A 21,262-nucleotide genomic window follows, 5' to 3' on the forward strand; every position below is an offset into this window, starting at 1 on the left:
GAGAAACCCTGCGCTTTTAAACGCTCATTTCCTCCCAAGCACTTCTGCCATCAGCACATTGTTCCTGCAGCACCAACCTCTCTCTACAGCCTAGAGGACAGTTAGCACTGCCCACCATGGTCACAGCCTCAAATATGCTCAGGGTCTCAAAGCTGCTGGTTGTTTCAGTGGGTGGCAGTGGGAGAGGAGGCAAAGGAACACATACATGAGGGCATACTCTCAATTATTTGTTCAGCAAGTCATCTCCAGGTGTAAAAATACTTTAATGCTGCCAAATAGCTACGTATCTTCAGTGACCCTCTTCCCATTCCCAATCCACTTCACTGATTCCCTTCAAACTTTCATGAAGATCAAAATGAACATATGCCATTTCTTGGGAGGAACCTTTGCACACGCTTCATCTCTTAAACATGCTAAAAATCCCAGCTGACAGCTATATTAGTACAAATGAGAAGCACAGGGAAGAGGTGAACCTCAAAGCACACAGAACAAAGTCATGGAGAACTGCTGCAGCTGTACTTCAACAGAGCTCAGCTCCAAGCCAGTGCTGTTTGCTCTCGTAATTTTAAGGATTCACACTGCCTTCTCTGCTCATCTCTCACTGGAAGATATCCACTGATTGCGAGCATCAGTCAAAGAAACAGGAATCAAAAGCGCAGTTTTTACAGAGCTAAGGCAAATTACACTGAAGGGTGGAAATCATGGTAGCTGCTATTTACTAATAAATTCACCTAGCACAATCCCCAAGAAATGTGTGCTCCAGAAATGCCCCATGACAACAACAGAAGTGCTACAGGTAGTGGCTGTGGGAGATTTTGCTGATACAGGCGAGCAAAGGTTTCCAGCAGCACGCAAAGGGAAGCAAGGATAGCAAATAAAAGCCATTGTCCACTCGTGTCCAGCCACAGATACCTGGGAAAATTTCTCTGTCTACGCATGCATGCATGCTAAGAGACACAGCAAAAAAGAGCAGGCATTGAAGAAAGGTTATTTTATTCTACCAACAAAGTGTACATTGTCATCATAATTCCCAGTCACTATCCATGCCCACTCCCTCTCTTTTAAGTACTGGTTCAAGCAGGAACCTGCAGCTAATTTTGAGGTTGGGGTTCATTTGTTTTCACATCAATGCAATTAATTTCCAGTGGAAAATGCATCTCAGCCATTCAATCAAAACAGGCCTAAAATAATTCTGAAAAGCTCATCTGTCTCCAATCTATATAATGTTTTAAAAATTGGATGCATGCCCTGCAATAACATTGCACTTCAGAAAGCTTAAGGCTCTAAACTTGTGGGTATCAGTTACATTGAAACTGCAGTAAATTAAAACATCCAGTTTCTGGTTTGCATTGATTTATAAATATCGACAAAACTACTATTGCAGTCATTACCACTTTGGGTGCTCCAAGCTGAATTTTCAACAGCTCAGGGTTATTTTCATTCTTATTGTGGCTACAGTAGCCTTTCAAGTTATTGATCAAATTTCAGATAACATGTAAATCTTAAATCTTGGTTTAAGAAATATGCCTACAAACCAGCAAATATACATGAGAAAAAGCAGCAAGTCTAAGTGACCAGTAATGCAAATACCAAAGCACACTTTTTTTTTACTCTCTAGCTTAAAGAAGAAAGGATAGTTAATGTTATGAAATGTTCTAAATAGAAGCAGGTGGAAACTGAATAAAATATTAAAAGGTAAGTATCTCTGAGTTGTTTTTTTTTTTTTTTTTTTTTTTAACCAGGAATTTTTAACCAAGTTATCTTTTGAATTATTCTTTAAAATGAGACAATCAATATTCAAAAATCGTATTCAAAACTTTTCCCCTAAAAATCTTCCCACATTAGTCTGTCTGGTGATCTTCAAAACATGCTTATTTATGACTAAATTACTGTTGAGGAAATATAAACCTGAAGAAAAAAAGAGATCTCATGACCTGCAGCTCAGTTAACACAATCATTTGAGAAAACAAGAATAGAATGAATACATCAACAGCAAGAGAGCCAATTCTCAATGGTGTACAGCACACAGCTTTGCCAAAGACAATGGATTTAAACCAACTGGGAACCCCACTCATACACACACATGCACGCACACTCCATAAACAGACAGTATATAACATGCACTACATCCAGTTGTAAAACAAGCTTCGACACTGATCCGTGTCTGATGCTTCAAAAGAAAACAAAAATCCTCATCTTCCACTTTGACATCTGTGGACTGCTACCAAGTAAATTCTCCTGTTCCCTGGTGGTGATTAGCTTACGAAGTGAAGCAGAGGGATCTCCATAATATTCACAAAATTCCTCCTGAAAGCACTGGCCAAACTCTACCCTTACTCTTCTTGATACCATCACTGGAGCCTATGCTGATCTGCAAAGCACCTTTCCACTGTCCAGTTCAGCCTATTGGCCTTGTGCAGCACATACTGTTGAGTCGAAAAAGATGAGGAGAGGTGGCAGATGTTCTTTTGGGCACGATGCTCTTGCCATTAAGTTCACAGGAGTGCTGCTCATACATTCATTTACAACAGAATGAGACCCATAAAAAGGCATGACCCCTATGAAGACATTTTCCTAAATTATACCCTGTATACTGACTTAATGCCTGCTAATGACATGCTACATCACACTATGAAAAGAAAAAGATTATTTTACATATTTACCTCCCAATTTGTACAGATGTGTTTGGTTTACTGCTTTGCAGATGGGGTTTTTCTGTTTGTTTGTTGTTTGGAGGGTTTTTATTTTATCTTTGTCTTGAAAGAAATGCTGTCTTAAAGAGGAAATATTCCCCCAAACCAGAACTTTGCACTGAAGATTAAAATAATCTTCTGCACCAGTTTAAAGTAAAGGGCTTAATGGTCAGTAGAGAGTCATGTAGATAAAGCTCAGGTCATCCTGCCAGCTTCCAAGAGTCTGCAGTATAAACTAACACACTGCTAATTATTCATTTAATGTCTTTACATGAACCATAAGTGTTCATGCATACTCCATGAATAGTCATGGTTTGAACTGTTTCTTTCTTCCTCCACTTTTTTCCCTTTGATAACTGTCACATTGGTACAGTGCTTTTACTACAAAACTGCCACGCCAGACAAGTAAAAGAGCAGCATTACGATCAGCAGGGACAAAAATTGAGTCACGTGAATTTTGAAACTCTGTGGGTACTGGACAGCTTTAAGATATTGTACCCCACGGTTCTCAACACAAAAATTCATCAAGGAGGAAATGATCTTTGCATAAAGTACTTCAAAAAGGCCAGGGTGACCAAGCTAGAAGGTGCTCTCTTGCTGCATTTGCACACTTGAAGTAATGCCACGGATCTAGACGTGGCCTGAGTCTCCTGTAGACACGCAGGACTGAAAATGCCCTCCCATAAATACAAGCATTGTTTCAACTCCCACCAACTCCCAATGCTACAAAACCCCAAATCCAAAGTTCCACTTTTCAGTGAAGTACCACTATAGCCACCAGAATCAACCGCAGCATTTGCATCAAGAGTTTCCAGATTTAAACTCTGGGAACGGGTAAGCTGGAGCTGTCAGTGGAAAGCCTCTGACAATACAATTTGTTTGTCCTGCTGGCCTGACAGTCAGTGCATGCTGACATTCAAGAAACATTAGTTGGTTTTGTAGGTTTTTTCCTTTTTTTTAACTGCTTAGAGCAGTTGGAAGGGCAGAGGAAAAGGACTCTCAGCTTAGGGAGGGGACAAAGCAGATGAATAATGGAAATGTGTCCTTTTCCAAATGTCTCCTATAAAATAAGTGTTTGTCCCACCTACCCTGAGACACGTCAATACACTGCAGGTGAACATGTTAAAAAATGTTAACTTTTCCTAAATAGCTAAGTGGCAGCTCCACTCAGTTTACACTATCATATCTATTCAATTTAGTCACAGGGAGCCAGACATTTTACTGATCTGGTTAAAATATCTCAACAGTCACATAAATAGACCCAGTCAAAGCCTGTTGCATCACCTGCGTTTATTTTTTACTGTTAATATTTAGCAATGGAAGAAAAGATACAGATCTGTGCTCTATACACTTGCCATCTCCAACAGTATGATCTCAGCTCAGAGAGCAGCAGGAATTTGCACAGCAGTGAGTATGGCTGATTTCCAGGGGTCGGAAGCCATGGCTTACTCACTCCACTCCACATTTTCTGCTGTTGTCCTACTTCATTTTTTTTTAATTGGGAAAGGCAAATATGATGAGCATAAAGAATAGCAGCAAAGTCAGACTGCAGATCAGCATGTTTGTATTTGATTTTCCCCTGGCCTCTGTATTTTGTGAAGCATGGATTTAGATCTTGTATTAGCCTATCAGATAACATGTCCTTAAAATGGCTCATACATAAAATTTGACGAGAAACTAAGCATTTAGGAATACATGTACCTTTAGACCAGAAATCTGCCTTTATCTCTCACTATAGCAACAAACTATGTGAATCGACAACATTGCACCTCATATAAATCTGACCCAGTCCATGCAGGATATGTAACAAAGGTAATCTGTGACTTGAGAAAAGAAAACGCAGCAGACACTTTGTATTTGGCAGACACATACAACCAGCTGTTTATTCTTCAGTTTGTGGCTATACATCTACTGGGACATCCCCCACCCCTGTAAACCTTGCTTAGCTCCTGGTCTTATTTCCAGTGTAGATTTAACCCTAAGTTAGGGATAAGCAGTGCTTGGGAATTAAAGTTAAGTGTCATTTACTATCATTTTTGACATCTCCACATGTTATAATGAGCTTCTTTTTCACAGGGGACTTGGGATCTGATTTTAATTTGTAGTAGGGTTATGGTCGCAATAAACGTCTATTTCATATATTCATAAGAAGCCTCTAATGCAAATGGAAATAGAAAGTGGCTGTTTTCTTGTAGTTTCAAACTATGTAAAACACACAGTAGAGATCTGTTCCACATGCAAACCCACTGTCAATCCACCGTTTCCCCCTGGCTCCTGCCCTGGCAGCAGGCACTCCCGTGCTGAACAGTCTCAGCAGGTATTATAGCTTGCATAATGAAGGAACAGGTTATGAAATCATTAGCACCTCAGCTGAGGCTGACACAGGGATGCCCCTCCGTGTTCATTGTGAAACATTCCTTTGGCAGCTGCATCCTAGAAGCGTACTTGGATGTTGTTGCTTCAACCTTGCCACACAGAGTGGAAAGTAAGCCAGTATTTTCATGTTCTGAACTTAAGAGTGGAGGATGGAAGTCTCTCTGGTCCACCTCTAGGCTAATTCTCCTCATTTACACATGGTTAATTCTAGGCTTGAAGATCTCTAGGAAGTCCAGCTGTCTATAAGCACACGCCCAGACCGATGTAGTCAGGGCTGCTGAGGGCCCGAGCCATGCCTAAGGAGGCTGGAAGATAACTTCAGCCTTGCCAAACACCACATGTTCCAGCTCCCCTTGTCCTGCAGGAAGCCACTGCTAGTGGTGCTTCAGAGCAGCCCAAACGCAGCTGAGGGCTGTCCTCCCCATGGCTGGAGTCCTGTCTTGGGGTACAGTGCACATCCTGTTGGCATTCCCTGCTCCATAAATGCAAGCTCAGGTGTCCCTGTGCCAGTTCAAGCAGTTGAAGCTAAACTCACCTGTCCCTCTGTAGGAGAATCCATGCCCCCAACAGAAACACACAAAATCTATGGCCTGTCACTCACTAAGGCATTGAGGGCCTTTTTGATGTTCCTTACGGCAACCTTGAGATCCTTCCTGCTAGTTTCATAAATATTTGTGAACTGTGCCCCTGCCAATAAGCCCAACTATGACCTGGCTCAGCTCAACTGGTGGCTCTAAATACCAGAGTATTCTAATCTATGAAAATGGAAAATTGTGCAACTCGAAGGAAACCACTAGCACCAGGTAGGGAGGAAAACCTTTTGAAAGCAGCAAAATTTTTCTGACTTGAGTCACTTTGGGGTCTGGTCCACTGATATTTGCAAAACTTAAGTCAGTTTTACCAACTGTAGAGAGAACTCACAAAGGAAGGACCCATGTCAGGTTCCTGAGCATTAAGTCAAGTTAGCTGGGTTGCTGTCTTTCTAGATCGATGCCCTAGGTCATGATTTAAGTGAGGGGCTGGGGCTTTTTAAAGCAGCATAAGTAAATAGCTAAGCTTGATGCGATATAAAAAGCACCACAACAGAAAGGAGAACTTAACATAGTAATGAAAATCACTTACCCTTAATCATCCCCGAGACAGTGTTTTTACAACGCTACTTGATTTATTCAACTAGCAAACATGCCTCCTTTGACTTTCCTAATAACAGGCCATCTCACCCATGCTTGTTGAGATTTGAGTCCAGAGATTTTTTTAATTAGCATGCCAAGTACATTATTTAAATGTCTTTGATGCCTTTTCTTTAAAATTATTTGCTAAGCAATAAGTCATATTTACGACTTATTTGCAAAGGAGACACACCCCTTAGGAAAAAAAAAAAGAAAAAAAGAGAGGTGGGGGTGGGGAGGGGGGAATGGAATCAAAACACTACCAGGGAAGCTTGGAAAAATAAGAGATTTGGTTACAGGTGTGTAACCAGTGTTGCACATTGCGGAACACATCATTGCTTAAAGACCTACTGAAGTCCAGATTCATTGCTGCTGACAAGCCTACCACTTAGTGTACGAGACCGTATGAAAGGTTGTTTGCTGCATGATTTACAATGGTGCCCTTACTGTAAACTACCTGTGCTCTGCTGAGCTGCTGAGCAGCTCCATGCTTCCTCTCCAGTGGAAGGGCCTCAGCTTTTGGAAAAGCTGCACAATTTCTCAAGTGAGTACACTCTTGTGATACTGAGGCTAGCCAGACCACAAACTATTTTATTATGTTGTGCAAAAACCTCTGTGCAAAAAAACCCTCTTTAATTAAGATAGAGCAACAAGCACTGTGGTTGTAATTACCTTGGACTGCTTTACCCACGGGCATAATGAAATAAAATTGGGCCCTCTATATTTTTGTTTTTAAACTAAGTAAACCCAGATTAATTTATACAACTCAAACCAGACAGGTTTCTCTTTAAAAGGAAGGCCTATATGTTTGGAGGAGCTGGTGCAGCAGGAGGAGTGACATGCAATGATGACTGTGAACTGCAAACTGCTGGCAAAACATTTGGCTTGCCATTGGTCCGTGGCCAGTATTTTCCTTTGTTAATGAATCCCACATCTTTTCTAAGTTAAGCATTTTTTTTTCTCCCCCTTCATTTTATTTGAAACATATTTTAAATATTTTTGATTTTATGACATAGTGGAACATGATATAGCCCCCTCCTAATCCCGAATATAGGAAAATCAATTAAAATTTTGACATCAGGAGCTATGATATAAACATATGGTTTAACTGCTCAGACATTTCTTTAAGCAACATATCAAGGACCAGCACAAAGAGAAATAACAAAATGAGAACTCCACATCAAAAAGTTTACCAAATGAAAGTGCATCATAGCCAAACCTTGCTATTCACCAAAACAAAACAAACAAACAAACAAACAAAACAAAACAAAACAAAACAAAAAAACAACTGAAAACTTGTCAGGTCTTGATAGATTTTCTCTTAGACAGAGGATTACATATTTTCCATTTGTGCTCTTTTCTGAGAAAAAAAGACCATTCAATAAAAATAATCATTCTGAATGATGTGTTTAATATTTAGTCCATTTTGTCTCACCCAAAGGACCTTCATTTTATGACTTAAACAATGCAATCTTAAAATGGAGGTTTATGGGCTTCCTCATTAACTTCTGACTCCTACCGGAAGAAGAAAAAATAATTGAGGAATACCCCATTGGAACAAAAACTTGCATGCATGCATGCATTTTCAAATGCAATAAACATTGTGGGCATCCAGTCACACCTGCCCTACTGACCACGTGAGTCCTTAGCACCATGTGAAAATGAAAACCGTCACAGGTCCCTTTGGAATTTCAAATCATCAAAACCCCAGACAGACAAAGTAACAAGTCACTGAAACTCCAGGGAATAAGGGCACTGAAGAGAAAAATTAACTCTCTATTTTACTCTTTATGTCACTAGGTTTCCACAAAAAGAAGCTCCTTCCCAGAGGTCTTGAAAGATTGGAAATGCTGTTAAAAGTGAACATCTGGGCATCTGTCACCAGTGAAAAAAGTTCTTTTAAATCATCTTCTATGGACATCTAGTCTCCAATCCTGCAATCATCTAGCTACATGAAATTACATGCCCTCCTTTAATACTCCTCAGTTCTACAAACCTTGCAAGATTTCTTCAGCCACAGTAACTTGTAGTTCGTTTTACCGTGGAAGAGATGACGAAAGTATAGCACAATGCAGTGCTGGCCCTGAAACCCACATCGGCCGAGAACAAAGATATGCTGGAAAAAATTAAGTTGCAAAAGCCTTTTCTGCACCAACCCCCTTTTCATCATGAGAATGGTGCCACACTTGTTTTAAAAATGACAGAAAGCTTTTTATAGAGGCTCCTGATACCAACTCAAACCCCTGAAGTTACATGAGGATAGATACTTCAATTATCTACAGTGTATGTGCAAATTAAATATACTCTATCACTGCGAAATCACTTGCACTCTAACTGCTGTGATTTATGCAGAAAATTGCAGCCAAGCTCAAATGCTAGAGCAGCACTTTCAGGTTAACCAAAAATATTAAATTCACTAACAAATTTTATTTCATAAATCTTGGAAGTGGAGAAGAATAGAATATCTGGTAAAGCAGAAATTTTTAGCATTTCTAAACATTCAATTTTGAAATGCCACATTAAATCTGTACATTTTCTTAGTTATTTTAAAAATGTAATTGTTTTGAAAACACAAAAATGTCCGTGTTGTTTATTTGGATAGAATAATTAAGAAATTAAATCATATTGACTTAAATTAAATTACTATTTTTAATTTCAGCCACTAAGTCAACCGGCTTGTTATTCACATAAAACTGGTTCATGTTATGCCTCACCTGCATAGCACACCAATAACACAAAAGAAACCTTAAATCTGTCAGTTTTTATTCATTTCCTGCTCTATTAAAAATAATCCAATATTCCAACTCATTCCTCTTTTACACCTTCTTTCCTAGATTTTTCCTAACTGATTTTCACATCTAGTTAGAAACCTGAACATCAATATCAATGTATTAATGAAAAACAGAACTAACACTGGTATTTCAAAGCTATCTTAAAGACTGATTAGATTCAGTAATAAATTAACTGGGTAGGAATGCTGTTTTCAAGGGAAAATACGATATTCTACAGGAAAGTGTGGGACTTTTTGTTTTGTTTTCCAAGGAGATTAGCTCTTCCAGCCAGGAAGCTTTTACCACACGTCCAGATTCCGTGATTTGCTCTGCATCCAACAGCAGTGCAAAATCATCTTTGACATTTACCGAAGCGTCAGGCGCAGCACTTTAAGAGGACAAAGCTTATCTTGATTACAAAAAAGGAGTTTGCACACAAGGTGAATGCATGACAATAAAGAAGGTGCCAAGGGCGTAGTGAGAACAGGGCTGTACACTCTAAGACTGAATTTTTAGAAACTTCATAAATTTGAACATCCTTCTCTGAGCCTTTTAGCTCAAGACGAATATAAGATCGAGTCAGTTCCACTCCAGAAAATTTTGTCAGTGAAGAGTCATATACAGATCCTCAGTCTTCATGTTCTATTTGATAATAAATTATTAATTTTGCAATAATAAAATAACTGAACATGCTTGATTTTACTTGTGATAGTAGTGACAGAATATTGGATAATCATTAGTTAATGGACAAATATGAATGCAGGATAAGGTATACAGGGAGTTCACTGCAAAAAGACATTAATCTGCCATTACTTTTATAGAGGGAACAGCTTTTGCTAGCTAGCTAAGTTCCTGTAAAACATACATTTGAGTTCACAGGGATATTAGCAAATGGAGCCCTCACATGGTTATGGACAAAGCTTGTCTCCTAGTTCTGCAAAACATGCTGAAAATTTCCATGGGCGACTCAAAAGTTTTGTTTGTTATGGTTTAATTCCATCACCTTTTTAAAAATAAAGAAAAAAGAGGTGGGGGGGGAAGATACTTGTAAAGAGCTGACTAATTCGGAAAAACATCAGAGATGGATTTTCTCATAGGATTTTAGAATTCTCTTGCAATTCTTCACTATAAGCAAAACCTTCAGATGCTTAGTTGAGGAGAGAAAAAGATCCCTTTACCTGCTTATAAACTGAAAACGTATTTGGCTGTATTTTGCCTAACATTTCAACCAAAAACATGGCTGGTTTTCATTATCACTGTTTTATCTTTGCATGTTTATCAGGCATCTACTAAAACTTGAGTGCCTGTCACTTACAGTGTGATGGGAAAGTTAGGAAATTAAGCACCTTGAAGCACAGAGCAATTCAGAGTCCACATTTAGAGTGTTACATCAAGCGCATGCACTCTTTATTTCTCAAGTCAAGGTGGACACAAGCAGGCACAGGGTATGCTTTAGATGACATTATGTTCTTATCTCACCTTCTGCTTTTCTTATTGCTTTTTGCTCATAAAAATTCTTCCTGCTTCCACCCACTGCACAGACAGCTCGTGCTGCCATCATTGCTCAGTGCAGATCCAGAGAACAGTTTCAGTCAAAAGGCATCCCAGAGGGTCACCTTGTCCAACCTCCTGCTCCAGCCAGGACTAAATGCAGTATCAGAGCTGGCTGCTTGGGGGCCTTTTTTAAGACAAAGAATGAAAACCTGCAGTAGCAGAGACTGTCTCCAGCCAGTTGCTGCGTCTTGCCACAGTTCTTCTGCTAGAACATCACTTCCTTTACGTCTCATGGAATTTTGTCTCACTGAAACTTGAGCCTGTTTGTCTCCTGTCTTCATGCTGCAAAGTGAGGCAGACCCTGTCTCCTCTGCAACTACCCTGTAAGCAGCTAAAGGCTGCAATTAGGTGCCCTGGTAGTCATCTCTTCAGGGTAAATAAACCAAGTTGCCTTTGTCTCTGCTTCTATAGCTACTCTCTCCCTTAAGCCTAAGATGTCCATAATGCCATCAGTCCTCTGTGCAACTGACCCACCTTCCAGTAAGGCACTGCAGACTTCCACAAGAACATGTGTGCAGTTTTGGGGTGCCCATTTGTTTGGATTTATCCAACAGTCCAAGCAGATTTCTCCCAAAACTGCCTCAGCTCTGGCTGGGTGCAAACATTTTTTAATACACTCACAAAAGAGATCTTTCTAAGTCTTCTGGGGATTGTTTGGGCAAACCCTAATATCTGACCCTAAGGCAATCAGTTAATTATTATATGTAATGTTTGTCCTGTTTGATAATTACTCTGCACAAGAAACATGCCAGTGCAGATGTGCCGCTGAAATTCAGTGCTCCTGTGCTCAGTACTACACAGGGAAGCCACAGACCCGTCCTTCATCCAGCTCAACCCGATCTACACTCCAAAACATCCTGTTATCGGAGCATTGCACCTTTAAAACAAGTCTCCCTGAGATAAAGAACTATCTATTAAGAGGGGGAAAAAAAAGAAGGAGGTATTAGAGTTGCAGCTGGCTGTGCTTTCAATCAAGAACTTGTCCTGGGCAAGACCAGGTGAGACCAAAGTTTAAAACTCCGGAATGTAACACGTGCAGATGCCAGAGTATTATTGCCTGCTTTACCATTTGTTACTTGTCACACTTTCTGGACATTTGCCCAAAGAAACAAATCAGAATTAACAGAACGTTTTAGAAGTGACACTGAATTATCAAACAGAAAATGAAATATACAAAGCTTAATCATCTTTCAGCGCATAGCAAGTACAAAATACTCTTTTTCAAGACCTTTCTTAAATAACAAAAAAGGTATCTGTCAGCAAAATAAATCCCAATTTCTCTTGAAAAAAAAAATGTTGCCAAAAGCTCAAGTTTTAATAATTACTGATCTTCATTGGAAACTTTTCTATCAGCTGCATTTTGCTTTCCTAAGAAGACCTTTATAAATTCAAATATTGCTGGTAAGGTTTTTTACTTTTCGTGAAGTATGTACTGCATGTATTTTTATAGGGCACTACAAAGTCTTGTCAAAATAGTATAAACTAAATGAAATGGCTTAACAATTACTAAATATTAGAATATCTACTGAATTGCAGTAGCTGGGAAAAGTTCCATTCTGCACAAGGTTAGCAAGTAAAAAGTCAAAACGAACACCTAGTGATGCACAGCAATGTCCTAAATTTGATTTCTCATTCTTGAAGAAAAACTTGAAATGTGAGGGAGAGCTGAGGGGTGCTAATAGAGTGTCAATTTCAAAAAGAAAGAAACCATCAATCAAATTTATATACCAATATCACCACCTTAAGGCGTGCAGCTTGCAATCTTATTCAGTTGATAAATTCTTTCTGGTATGATTCCTTAGGAATAGCAGAAGTTAATTTTGCCTTGCAGTCTCAAAGATGGGGAAAAACACACACTAACACACACACATACCCCCTACATGCACAAATAGATCCACACATACAAAGATCTGTGTACCAATCTGCACTTTGTGCAGCACATCCCTCTTTCACACTAATGGCCACAGGAGATAACTTGGCAGCACTGGATTCAAATGGCAAGGAACCTGGTCATTCAGGCAAACTGTAAAATGAACCTTAATTTAGTGTTTATATTGATTTTTCAGCACAACCTTATTTCTACATGAGTTTTCTAAAGAAACTCACTTATTCAAAGCGTATCAGAAAACTGAAAAGTATACAGAGCTATGAGAATTCCTGCAGTTCTGTGATACAAGAGAAATAGAGCTCAGGTCCTTAGCTGCAGTGAAAGAAAAGTTCATTTTGACCTGGAAACCAAATGATAACAAAGAACACAGTACTGGAACTTTTCTGACGTGATACTGAGTTGCCTTAAACTGAGGTCAAGGAAGAATCTGGTCTAGCACACTTTTTCTGTTCTGGTTTGTAAGACTTCATTTGGAAAAAACTAGCTCATGTTAAATCTGACATATAAAATTACTGGTGCTGATGGGCTTTTCCAGTGTGGTAAAACATTAAACTGACATTACTTTTGACAGAGCTTGTGAAAATTAACTTTTTTTTTCTTTTTTTTTTTTTTTTCTTCTGCTAATGGGCATAGATTTACGGATCTGTAGAAAATAGTGCCCATCTGAAGCCTATTGCCCATATTCTTTGTGGTCATGGAACAGCACAAGAGTTACAGATATCTGTAGTAAAACTCTCCATCTTGTTATTCACACTAACACACCTCATATTTATAATAATACAGAACTTTAATATGTTTGACTATTGGCTGTGATTTTCAAAACATCCTGCAATGCTCTTGAATTAAAGATATGATGTAAAAATAAAGACCACCACAGAAATACAGCTTGTGTTGATCTGAGAGACTATGATTCTCACTCTCACTTAGCAGTTTTTATCAAGAGAAGGGCTAGTTTTATTACAAAGTGCAGAAATCTTTCAGTAAATTAAAAGTTGTATATTTTCAATGGAGATACTAGTTTTAACACTGGAAGTTGATGCTACAAGGAAACATCAGGCCATAAAATAAAGAATGGAAATAAGGATGGAATAAACAGTGTTGTGCTAAGTAAATTATACTTTCCTGGCTCTGTCAGGATTCAAAAGACCTAAAAAGCAAAATGTGTGTCACTGGGACTGAAAAATAATTCATGCTATTTGACAATACAGGCATTAGAAATGTGTTTGGAGGAAGTAGAGAGGGAGCAAGCACCACAACACAAAAATTCCATGCCACATTTAAAAACAAACACAAGCACCCATGTAGAGAGGAAATCACACATTAATAGAGATCCAAGGTTCATCAGCCTCTGGGATCACTGTGGCTGAACAAGTAGTTTTTCAAGAGGGCACATTCCAGTTCTAGAGATGTTGGAAAATATGTGCTCAAAGGACTGAAAAGAGGATAGTTCCACAGATTTTATCCCAAGCCCATCAACTCAGCTCTCCCATTCACTGCAATAAGCTTTGGATCAGGCTCAACATCCACATGTAGTCCTCACTCACTAAAATTGGCTGGTCACACTGGAAACTGTTTGGGCAAGGTACCCCACCCATAAACAGAGCGTTTGGGGAGAGTACGGTAGTAATCAACAAATAATTTGTCTCTTTGCCAAGACAAGGGGTTTTGTCTCTTACTTGTTCACCCTTGGAAACAATAAAATGAGGGCTATAGTAAGGTAATATCTCTGAAGCGATCTAAGAAGAAATGCCACATGAATGAGAAATAAGAGGATAAGGTTTACTTCAATTTTGAAGTCAAAAGTGGAAGAAATTACTATGCAACAGGGTACAGAGAGCCACTAGTAGATGGATGCAGTGTTTCCAACAGCTCTTTGCTCTGGGATCTTGTAAGGAGGAAGAAGAACAGAAAGGAAATACAAACCTGAGTGTGGAAAGAGAGTTCCACTATGGAAATTGCCACATCATCTAGGTGGAAGACAAAGATATGCAAGTCCATTTGCAGGAGAAAGAGAGCATAAACAGAGTTAAGTGGATATTAATGAACACTAAACAAGGATGGCAAGCCTGCTCTGAACTTACAAATCACATCCGCATTAATACCAAATGAGTTCATTAAGATTAACATTATTATGATGAGTATCAAAGGGATTAAAAGAGATTATGGTAAATAAGAGAGTCAGATAGGAATGAGATGTAATTACCTTCCTATCTGGTTTATCTGTAGCTGCAGAGAAAGACCCAGCATTCACTTCACACTGGAGGAACCTAAATCACATTTTGATCTGAGGTGTAATTTTCAGCAAAGCTGATCTCAACAGTTTGGGCTGAACACGGCCCAGGCATGTGCAGGATGAACAAAAGAAGGGTGGGAAGGTGAGAGTACAGAGGGATGGAGAAGGGCGCAGGAGGACACTTTGCCCCTGCACACCCGCACAAGTGCAGGAAACAACTTGGTCTTCCTGCCTGCTGTGTCCAAAACTTGACCAGTGGCCAGCCCTGCCACCACCTCTGTCCAACACCTGACCTGCTCTGATCCCAGCACATAGGACACCAGATCTGAAAGCTTCACAGGGCTTCACAAACATCAACCAAGTCTTCCAGAAAGGTTCAAGGGAAAGGTCTCAAGTTAGAGCTACAAAAACTGAGGAATTCAGGAGCAGAGGGATCACATTCAGCGCAATAAAACAAGCTGTCTGATATTTACCTCTTGCTTTTGTACTGCAACAACAGACCCAATTCTTTTGTGCATGCAGAGACCAGCTAAGGAGCACCACATTATGGCTTAATATCACACAGCTTACAGAGCAGATAGTCTGCCAATGCACACATTCAGCAACGCAGGCGGAAATGTTACTTGGGATCTCGGTGGGGAAAATTCACTGGGACTCGTCCAGCCAGGCTCTGCTAGGAGCAGATTGCCTTTCTTCACAGGCCGACCACGCACAGTTGGCTCTCCAGTGCAAACATCAGTCCCAAGCTCTGGTGCGTTTGGCCTCTGGTTTGTTTGACAGGTTACATGGGCTTCTGAATCTATCTTCTGATGCTCATTTTCAGAGTACTGTTCACATTTCTCTTGGCTGCTGTTTAAAAATTAGGTCCCTAGAGATATCATCCTTCAATAAGAAAATCCTCTTGCCAGAAGACCCGGCTTCAAATGCGTGGAACTTGACTGTCAGGGCTGTTGACCTCTGACCATGAAGCTGCAAGTCCACTGGCAAGCCTGCACATTGGGTGCCAGGAACTAGCCGCAGAGGAATCCAAATGGGCAGCTACTTTCTTTTTGTTGTTGTTGTCCAAAAAGAACGTGCATTTCAAAAGCACCTGTCAAGCACAACCACAGCTCTCATCTGGACAGTTATACCTCATTAATTATGTTTTGTTGTTTCAACAACCGATATACACACACACACCTGTGTGTGTATGCATATGGAATTCACAACTGCAGCTTTTTGCAAGAAGCTTTTACAACTTTTTCCTGTGGTACTGTGTTGAAATCAGTGAAGCAGCAGCAGTAAATTGTAACTTAGGGTTGTAGCGCACTCCTGAAAGGCAAGGACAATTTACATCTTTACACCCTCTACCTAACTTCACCGAGCATGAATCAGCAGGGTGGGTAATTTGTGAAAGTTTGAGTAAACAGCAGGGTCTTCAGTCAGTCCACACTGTCCAGAGCACCAAGACGTTCTCTTTTGCTGCCCGTCCAGACAGGTGACACGTTAATAGCTAGTACCAGACAAGTGAGACTCTGATCCCCTGTGGAATGCAATCTGATACCCAAAGACTTTCAGGCCACGCTGCGCAGCATATTTTGCATGTGTTTTTATAAAAGAAATAGCAGGAATGCATTTCTGCAGAGGAAAGATTAAGTGTGACAGTCTGTTATCCTCTGCCCAGCATCTTGCCAGCATGGCTAGGCACTACCCTAGGACAACACTGATGGAGTTTTCCTGAACAAAGTCTCCAGCCAGAAAAGGCAGGAAGGGAAAGAGTGAAGACAAGTCCATCCCAGCATCTAAAGCGGGCAGGCAAAGGGAAGAATCCACTATTCTTTATTCTGATGGTCTGTGGAGCTGCACTTCCCAACATTTCTAGGAGAAAGTATGAGTCAGAAATCCTACGGGAACTCCTGCAGCAGCACAGCTCCCTCCTCAACCCACACCTCCTCAACGGAGCACTGTGCAATCCAGTCCATATGGTATATCTGCACTGCAACACGGATCAGGGCTGGGTGGTCCTAATGTTGTTGGGCACTCAAATGATATAGGTTTGGCCTGGGAGCAATTGTTTGTGCTTGAGGAGCTTGAAAATCAAGGCACTTAGGGAAAACCTGCAAATAAAGTGCAGGAATATAACAGGTCGACATAAGATGGCTTTGATGATGGTTACCAAAGGGAAGGGAAGGCAGGAGGTGACCACGGGCTCTTGTGAGCCTCTTGAGAGGGGGAATTTTGCCACCAACTGCAGAACAACACTGCTTGTTACTTTTCTCTGTCAGTCCCCAATACAGGTTGTTAATAAATAAATAAATAAATAAATCTCTAAACCTTCAAAAGCATGTTTAAGGCTATCTTTACTTAACCAAGCAAATCTGTAGTCCGCTGTAATTCCAGTGGGTACCAATACAGTGCTTCCCTGAGAGACAAAAATTCCCTTTGAAAGAGGCATTTCTGAGAGTCATACCTTAAGAGCAGAGAGCTCTTGACACAGAAACCTGATGCAGAGCTCCTCCGAGCAGAACGGGTATCCTCAGGACACCAACACACACCTGATAGCTCGCATTCATCCCACATCTAAACACAACCAGTGCCCGAGCACGGGCACAGCGTTAAACTCTGTGGCCCACCCGAAGGGCAAAGTAGTCACAGTGAACTCGGGGAAGAGGTACCTTTCCTCGCTCCACACCAGACCTAGAAGCTGTTAGCTACGTGGGAAAACGACTAAAAGGTCTGTTGGGAGACTGACATACTTATTAAGGCAAGCACAGCGCTCTGTCCTGTGAAGGAAATCCATTTAGGCAGGTGGCCCATGACCCTGGTAGCTCTGGAGAGCAGCACGGGGACAGGAGGGGATCTGCTGCGCAGGGTCGGGACCTCCGCGGTCCCAGCAAAGGCAGGACAGCCACGAGCCCGGGGTAAGCTGAGGATCAGAACACTGCTGACAAGTGCTAGGGATGAAAAGCTGAGGCTCGCTGAGATGAGCTCTGCAAACTGCCTCCCTTAAGCGCTTTATTTTCTACAGTGGATTTCCAACAGTAGAAGCTTTTACTCGCTCTGCTAGGCAGAGGCTGAACTGCTTTCTTCAAACAGTTTCAAATTCGCCAGCCACGCTCGAAGAACCACCCCTTTTTGCCTTTCTCTTTTTGCTCTCTCCGGGCTTTTCGTGAAAGAGACATCCAGTTTCAAGCCATTAAAAAAAAAAAAAAAAAAAAAAAAAAAAAAAAAAAAAAAAAAAAGGTGGAAAATAATTCGCAGCTGTGATAATATCACATTTTTTTAAATACCGTAATATAGTTTTACTTTTAATAATAAAAGATAAAAAAGGGGAGTCTGTGAATAATTAGAGAGTGCAGTCTGAAGCCAGTTACAGTCACTGCAATTGATAATAAACTTAAAGCCCCTTGACAGCAGGTAAATGCTTTGCAACCCTGACCCCCTTCCTCTCACATTACTTAACAACCCTGCCGTTCCAGCATTACATCACCGTCCAAGCCATTGGTTCCCGCATTTTAACTCTCTCCCTGTCTCCTCCGATTAGGAACAACATAATGATGGAAGGGGGGCGGGGGGGGGGACACCGAACCACAACAAACTACCAAACTTCTCTCAAGTTTGCTGCGCTTCTTGTTTGGGCTTGGTTTGGTCGAAAAAAAACAGCTTCTGCTCCTAAGAGCTGAGGTTACACGCACCAGAAAACAAACTCTGTAGAAGTGGAAAAGAGTGGGAAAGGGGGACTCGGAAGGGGAGGAGGAGAGGAGGAGGAGGAAGGCGAGTAGGGGGGGAAACTATATAGAAATCAGAAAAGGAAAAGAAAATTAAAAACAAACCTCATGGACATCACTGAGCCTGAATTCCCTGCTGAGGTGCAGAACATGAGAGCCCTGGAATGAGTGTATGTAGAACTTGAGCCAAAGCTTAACTAGCCCGAGTGAGTCATATCCTTCCCATTTGATTCCCGTCCAAGCGATGATGTAATGCCCTGGCCCTCTCCCTCGCTCCCGCTCGCTGCACTACCTCCCTCCTCCCCTTTTCTCCTTTTTAGCTCAGTGCTGGTGAAGTCACCATTTAAATCTGGCAGCGCTGAAGCAAAAACTTCAATGTAACCAAAACAGCCCCAGGCCAAGTTCCAGACGTACTGAGACTCGGTGGTGCAATTGCCATTGGAAACGAGTAAACAGAGAAAGAAACAGTGCTGCCTGTGAAGGGCCTGCGCAGCTGCCTGCCGGAGCGCAGGAAAACCCTGGGACCAGGGACGGGGCTGCCAGGATTGACTGGGGATCGCCCGAAGATCCTGCATCGCTCCCCAAGGCCCGCATCGGGGAGATGCGGCCACTGGAAGAGGAAGGAGATGGAGCCTGAGCTGGGGAGGGCAGCGGGGAAGCCGGGGAGCAGCGTGTGTGTGCGCGGGTCTGGGAGATGGAGAGCGCAGCTTTGCGGGTTATGCCTTTGACCGGGATTTCTCTGCTTCAGCGGAGCACAGCTGGAACTGAGCCTCAGGTTTTTGAAGGAAAACGACGGGGCTGTGTCTTGCACCGTATTCCTCCGTATGCAAACACACAGGCGCAAGGCACCTTCTACCCCCAGAACCGAAAAAAGTACCAGAAAAGCCATACAGCACAGCAAGCTTATAACTAACTCACTGCCGTGCTGCTCTTATTGCCTGTCCGGCGTTTCTCTCACAAGGCTGGTTTCTTTAAGCATAGAGAATGTTTCTAAATGGAGCTTATAATAAACTTCCACGCACGCAGCGATAAGCTATGTGGTGCAAGGTGCTCTGCCTCATCAAAGCACTCCTGATGCTAAATGCCACAGCGGCTGTGGCTGAAATACCTCTCATGTCCTCCCCCACAGGGGGCTTTCTCACTCTTCATCACTCCCAATTGATTGTAGCCAATGCAGTACCAAGCGGTTGGTCCACAAAAGAATGCAAAGCCTATGTAACAATCATCATCGTCATCATCATTATTATCCTTGTCATCATCAATGAAAATGTCTAAGCACACATAACATCCCTGAGCAATTCAAAGACTAATAGTTTCAACATCAAGCTGCAGATGTAAGTATTAATGGCACGTGGAACACCGTAGAGGTATTTAAAAGTGTCTCTTTTCATTATAGATCAAGAATTTTTTTCACAACGCTACTTCACACCTCATATCTCTGAGAGAAACTCAGTTTTCCAACACTCAGTGGGTGTACTTATGCCCCCCAAATTTAGAAAACAGTAGGAAAACAGCAAAGTCAGTGTGCTTCCTTTTCTTCCTTATGATGATGCGAGTTTATGGAAAATCAATTTCTATTGCCTAGCCGCATTTTACCACACTGAGGTTTTTTTGGGGATGGATTCTTTAATTGATCACAGCAGCAGTGCAACAGAGATTATTGTAAAGTACCGAAGTCTCCTTCTGAGAATACTCTTACGGTTTTAAATTATCTTTAGGGTTTATTTCTATGGATCAACACTATTAGCTTCTGTCATAGTTTGATCTTGAATTCAAATAGATTCAGTCATGAATTCAAATGATTTTTTAAAGATATAAATGATTTTTACAAACAGAATGAGAGGAGGAGAAAACTAAGGGTTTGCCCTATTCAATTTTAAAAAACCACAGTTCTCCACAGCAACCTGACCTGCTGGATGACATCCTCAATTGATACTGATGCTGCAGCCACACAGAGTGACACCTTTATCAAGCAAGGCAGCTCTGAATTAGAGGTGATCAGCCATAATTATTACTGGCGCCACTGAAGCCTGTGGCTTGACAGCATCAGATGTGGTTGTTATAAAGTTTGGTCCATTGTGTCAATGGCCTGTATAACTCATTTATGTCTGAATTACCAGCTATTGATTTTTTGTCTTCTGTCATGTAATAAAATAAAAGTTAGATCATTCCTAAAGCCCTCTTTTAATTCCAGCCTTGCTGGTAGTTAGATCTTAAGCTTATCCCACTTCTCCCTCTCCATTTGAAAAGATGAAACTTCCACCCGTTTTTCTGTGCATGTCTAAGTGGTCATCTTCCCTCCTTCCTTCTTTTTATTTTGTCTTCTTACATTTATACTGCTGCATTACATAGCTTCTGCTCATTCAGTTATCCACTGACATTGCTGTAACACTGTCATGAGCCCAGGACAGATCTCTGGCTCAGAACACGGGAATGTGGCAACAGCTGAGGCACAACTTTAAATCCCCAGGTCCAGCTTTGCAAAGAAGGAAGCTGCCACCTAAAGAGAAGAAGGATTACCCTGAGCAACTAAGGTTACCACGGGGCTGCTTGTGCATATACATCCATTCCTGCACTCTTTGGGCCTCTTCTCACTCTTCAGAAAACCCCACACTTCTACCACTGTAGATATTCAAAGCAAAATGCAACCAAAGAGATGATGCAGGAGCTGCAGGGTAATTCATTGTCCTCCTGAGGCTCTGAGCACTTGCTTGGCAAATCTTCTCTTTCCAAATGAAAATTTTGTTCACCAGAAGGAATAGCAGATCCATTGCCCATCTGTGAGCATCTTAATATCGCAGGAGTTACTGTGTGTGTATGGCAAATGGCTCTTCTAATTATTTTTACTTTCATAGACACAAACTCAGAATT

At 41.2% G+C, this 21,262-nt stretch overlaps 1 protein-coding gene across 2 annotated transcripts in view; it reads right to left on the reverse strand.

Moving 5' to 3' along the window:
- The window catches only part of CREB5 (cAMP responsive element binding protein 5), a 235,365-nt gene that overhangs the window by 81,731 nt on the left and 132,372 nt on the right, over positions 1–21,262 (reverse strand). The window contains exon 1 of one of the 2 annotated variants that reach the window (XM_040084101.2): positions 18,497–18,545. The exons of the other annotated variant lie outside the window; for it this stretch is intronic. Coding sequence (XP_039940035.1) covers positions 18,497–18,543 — 47 coding nt within the window. The 5' untranslated portion in view covers positions 18,544–18,545. Of the gene's footprint in view, positions 1–18,496; positions 18,546–21,262 lie in introns of those variants that run through there. 2 annotated transcript variants of the gene reach the window in all.

The sequence above is a fragment of the Hirundo rustica genome, chromosome 1, assembly GCF_015227805.2.
Source record: "Hirundo rustica isolate bHirRus1 chromosome 1, bHirRus1.pri.v3, whole genome shotgun sequence".
In the NCBI taxonomy this organism is placed as follows: Eukaryota; Metazoa; Chordata; class Aves; order Passeriformes; family Hirundinidae; genus Hirundo; species Hirundo rustica.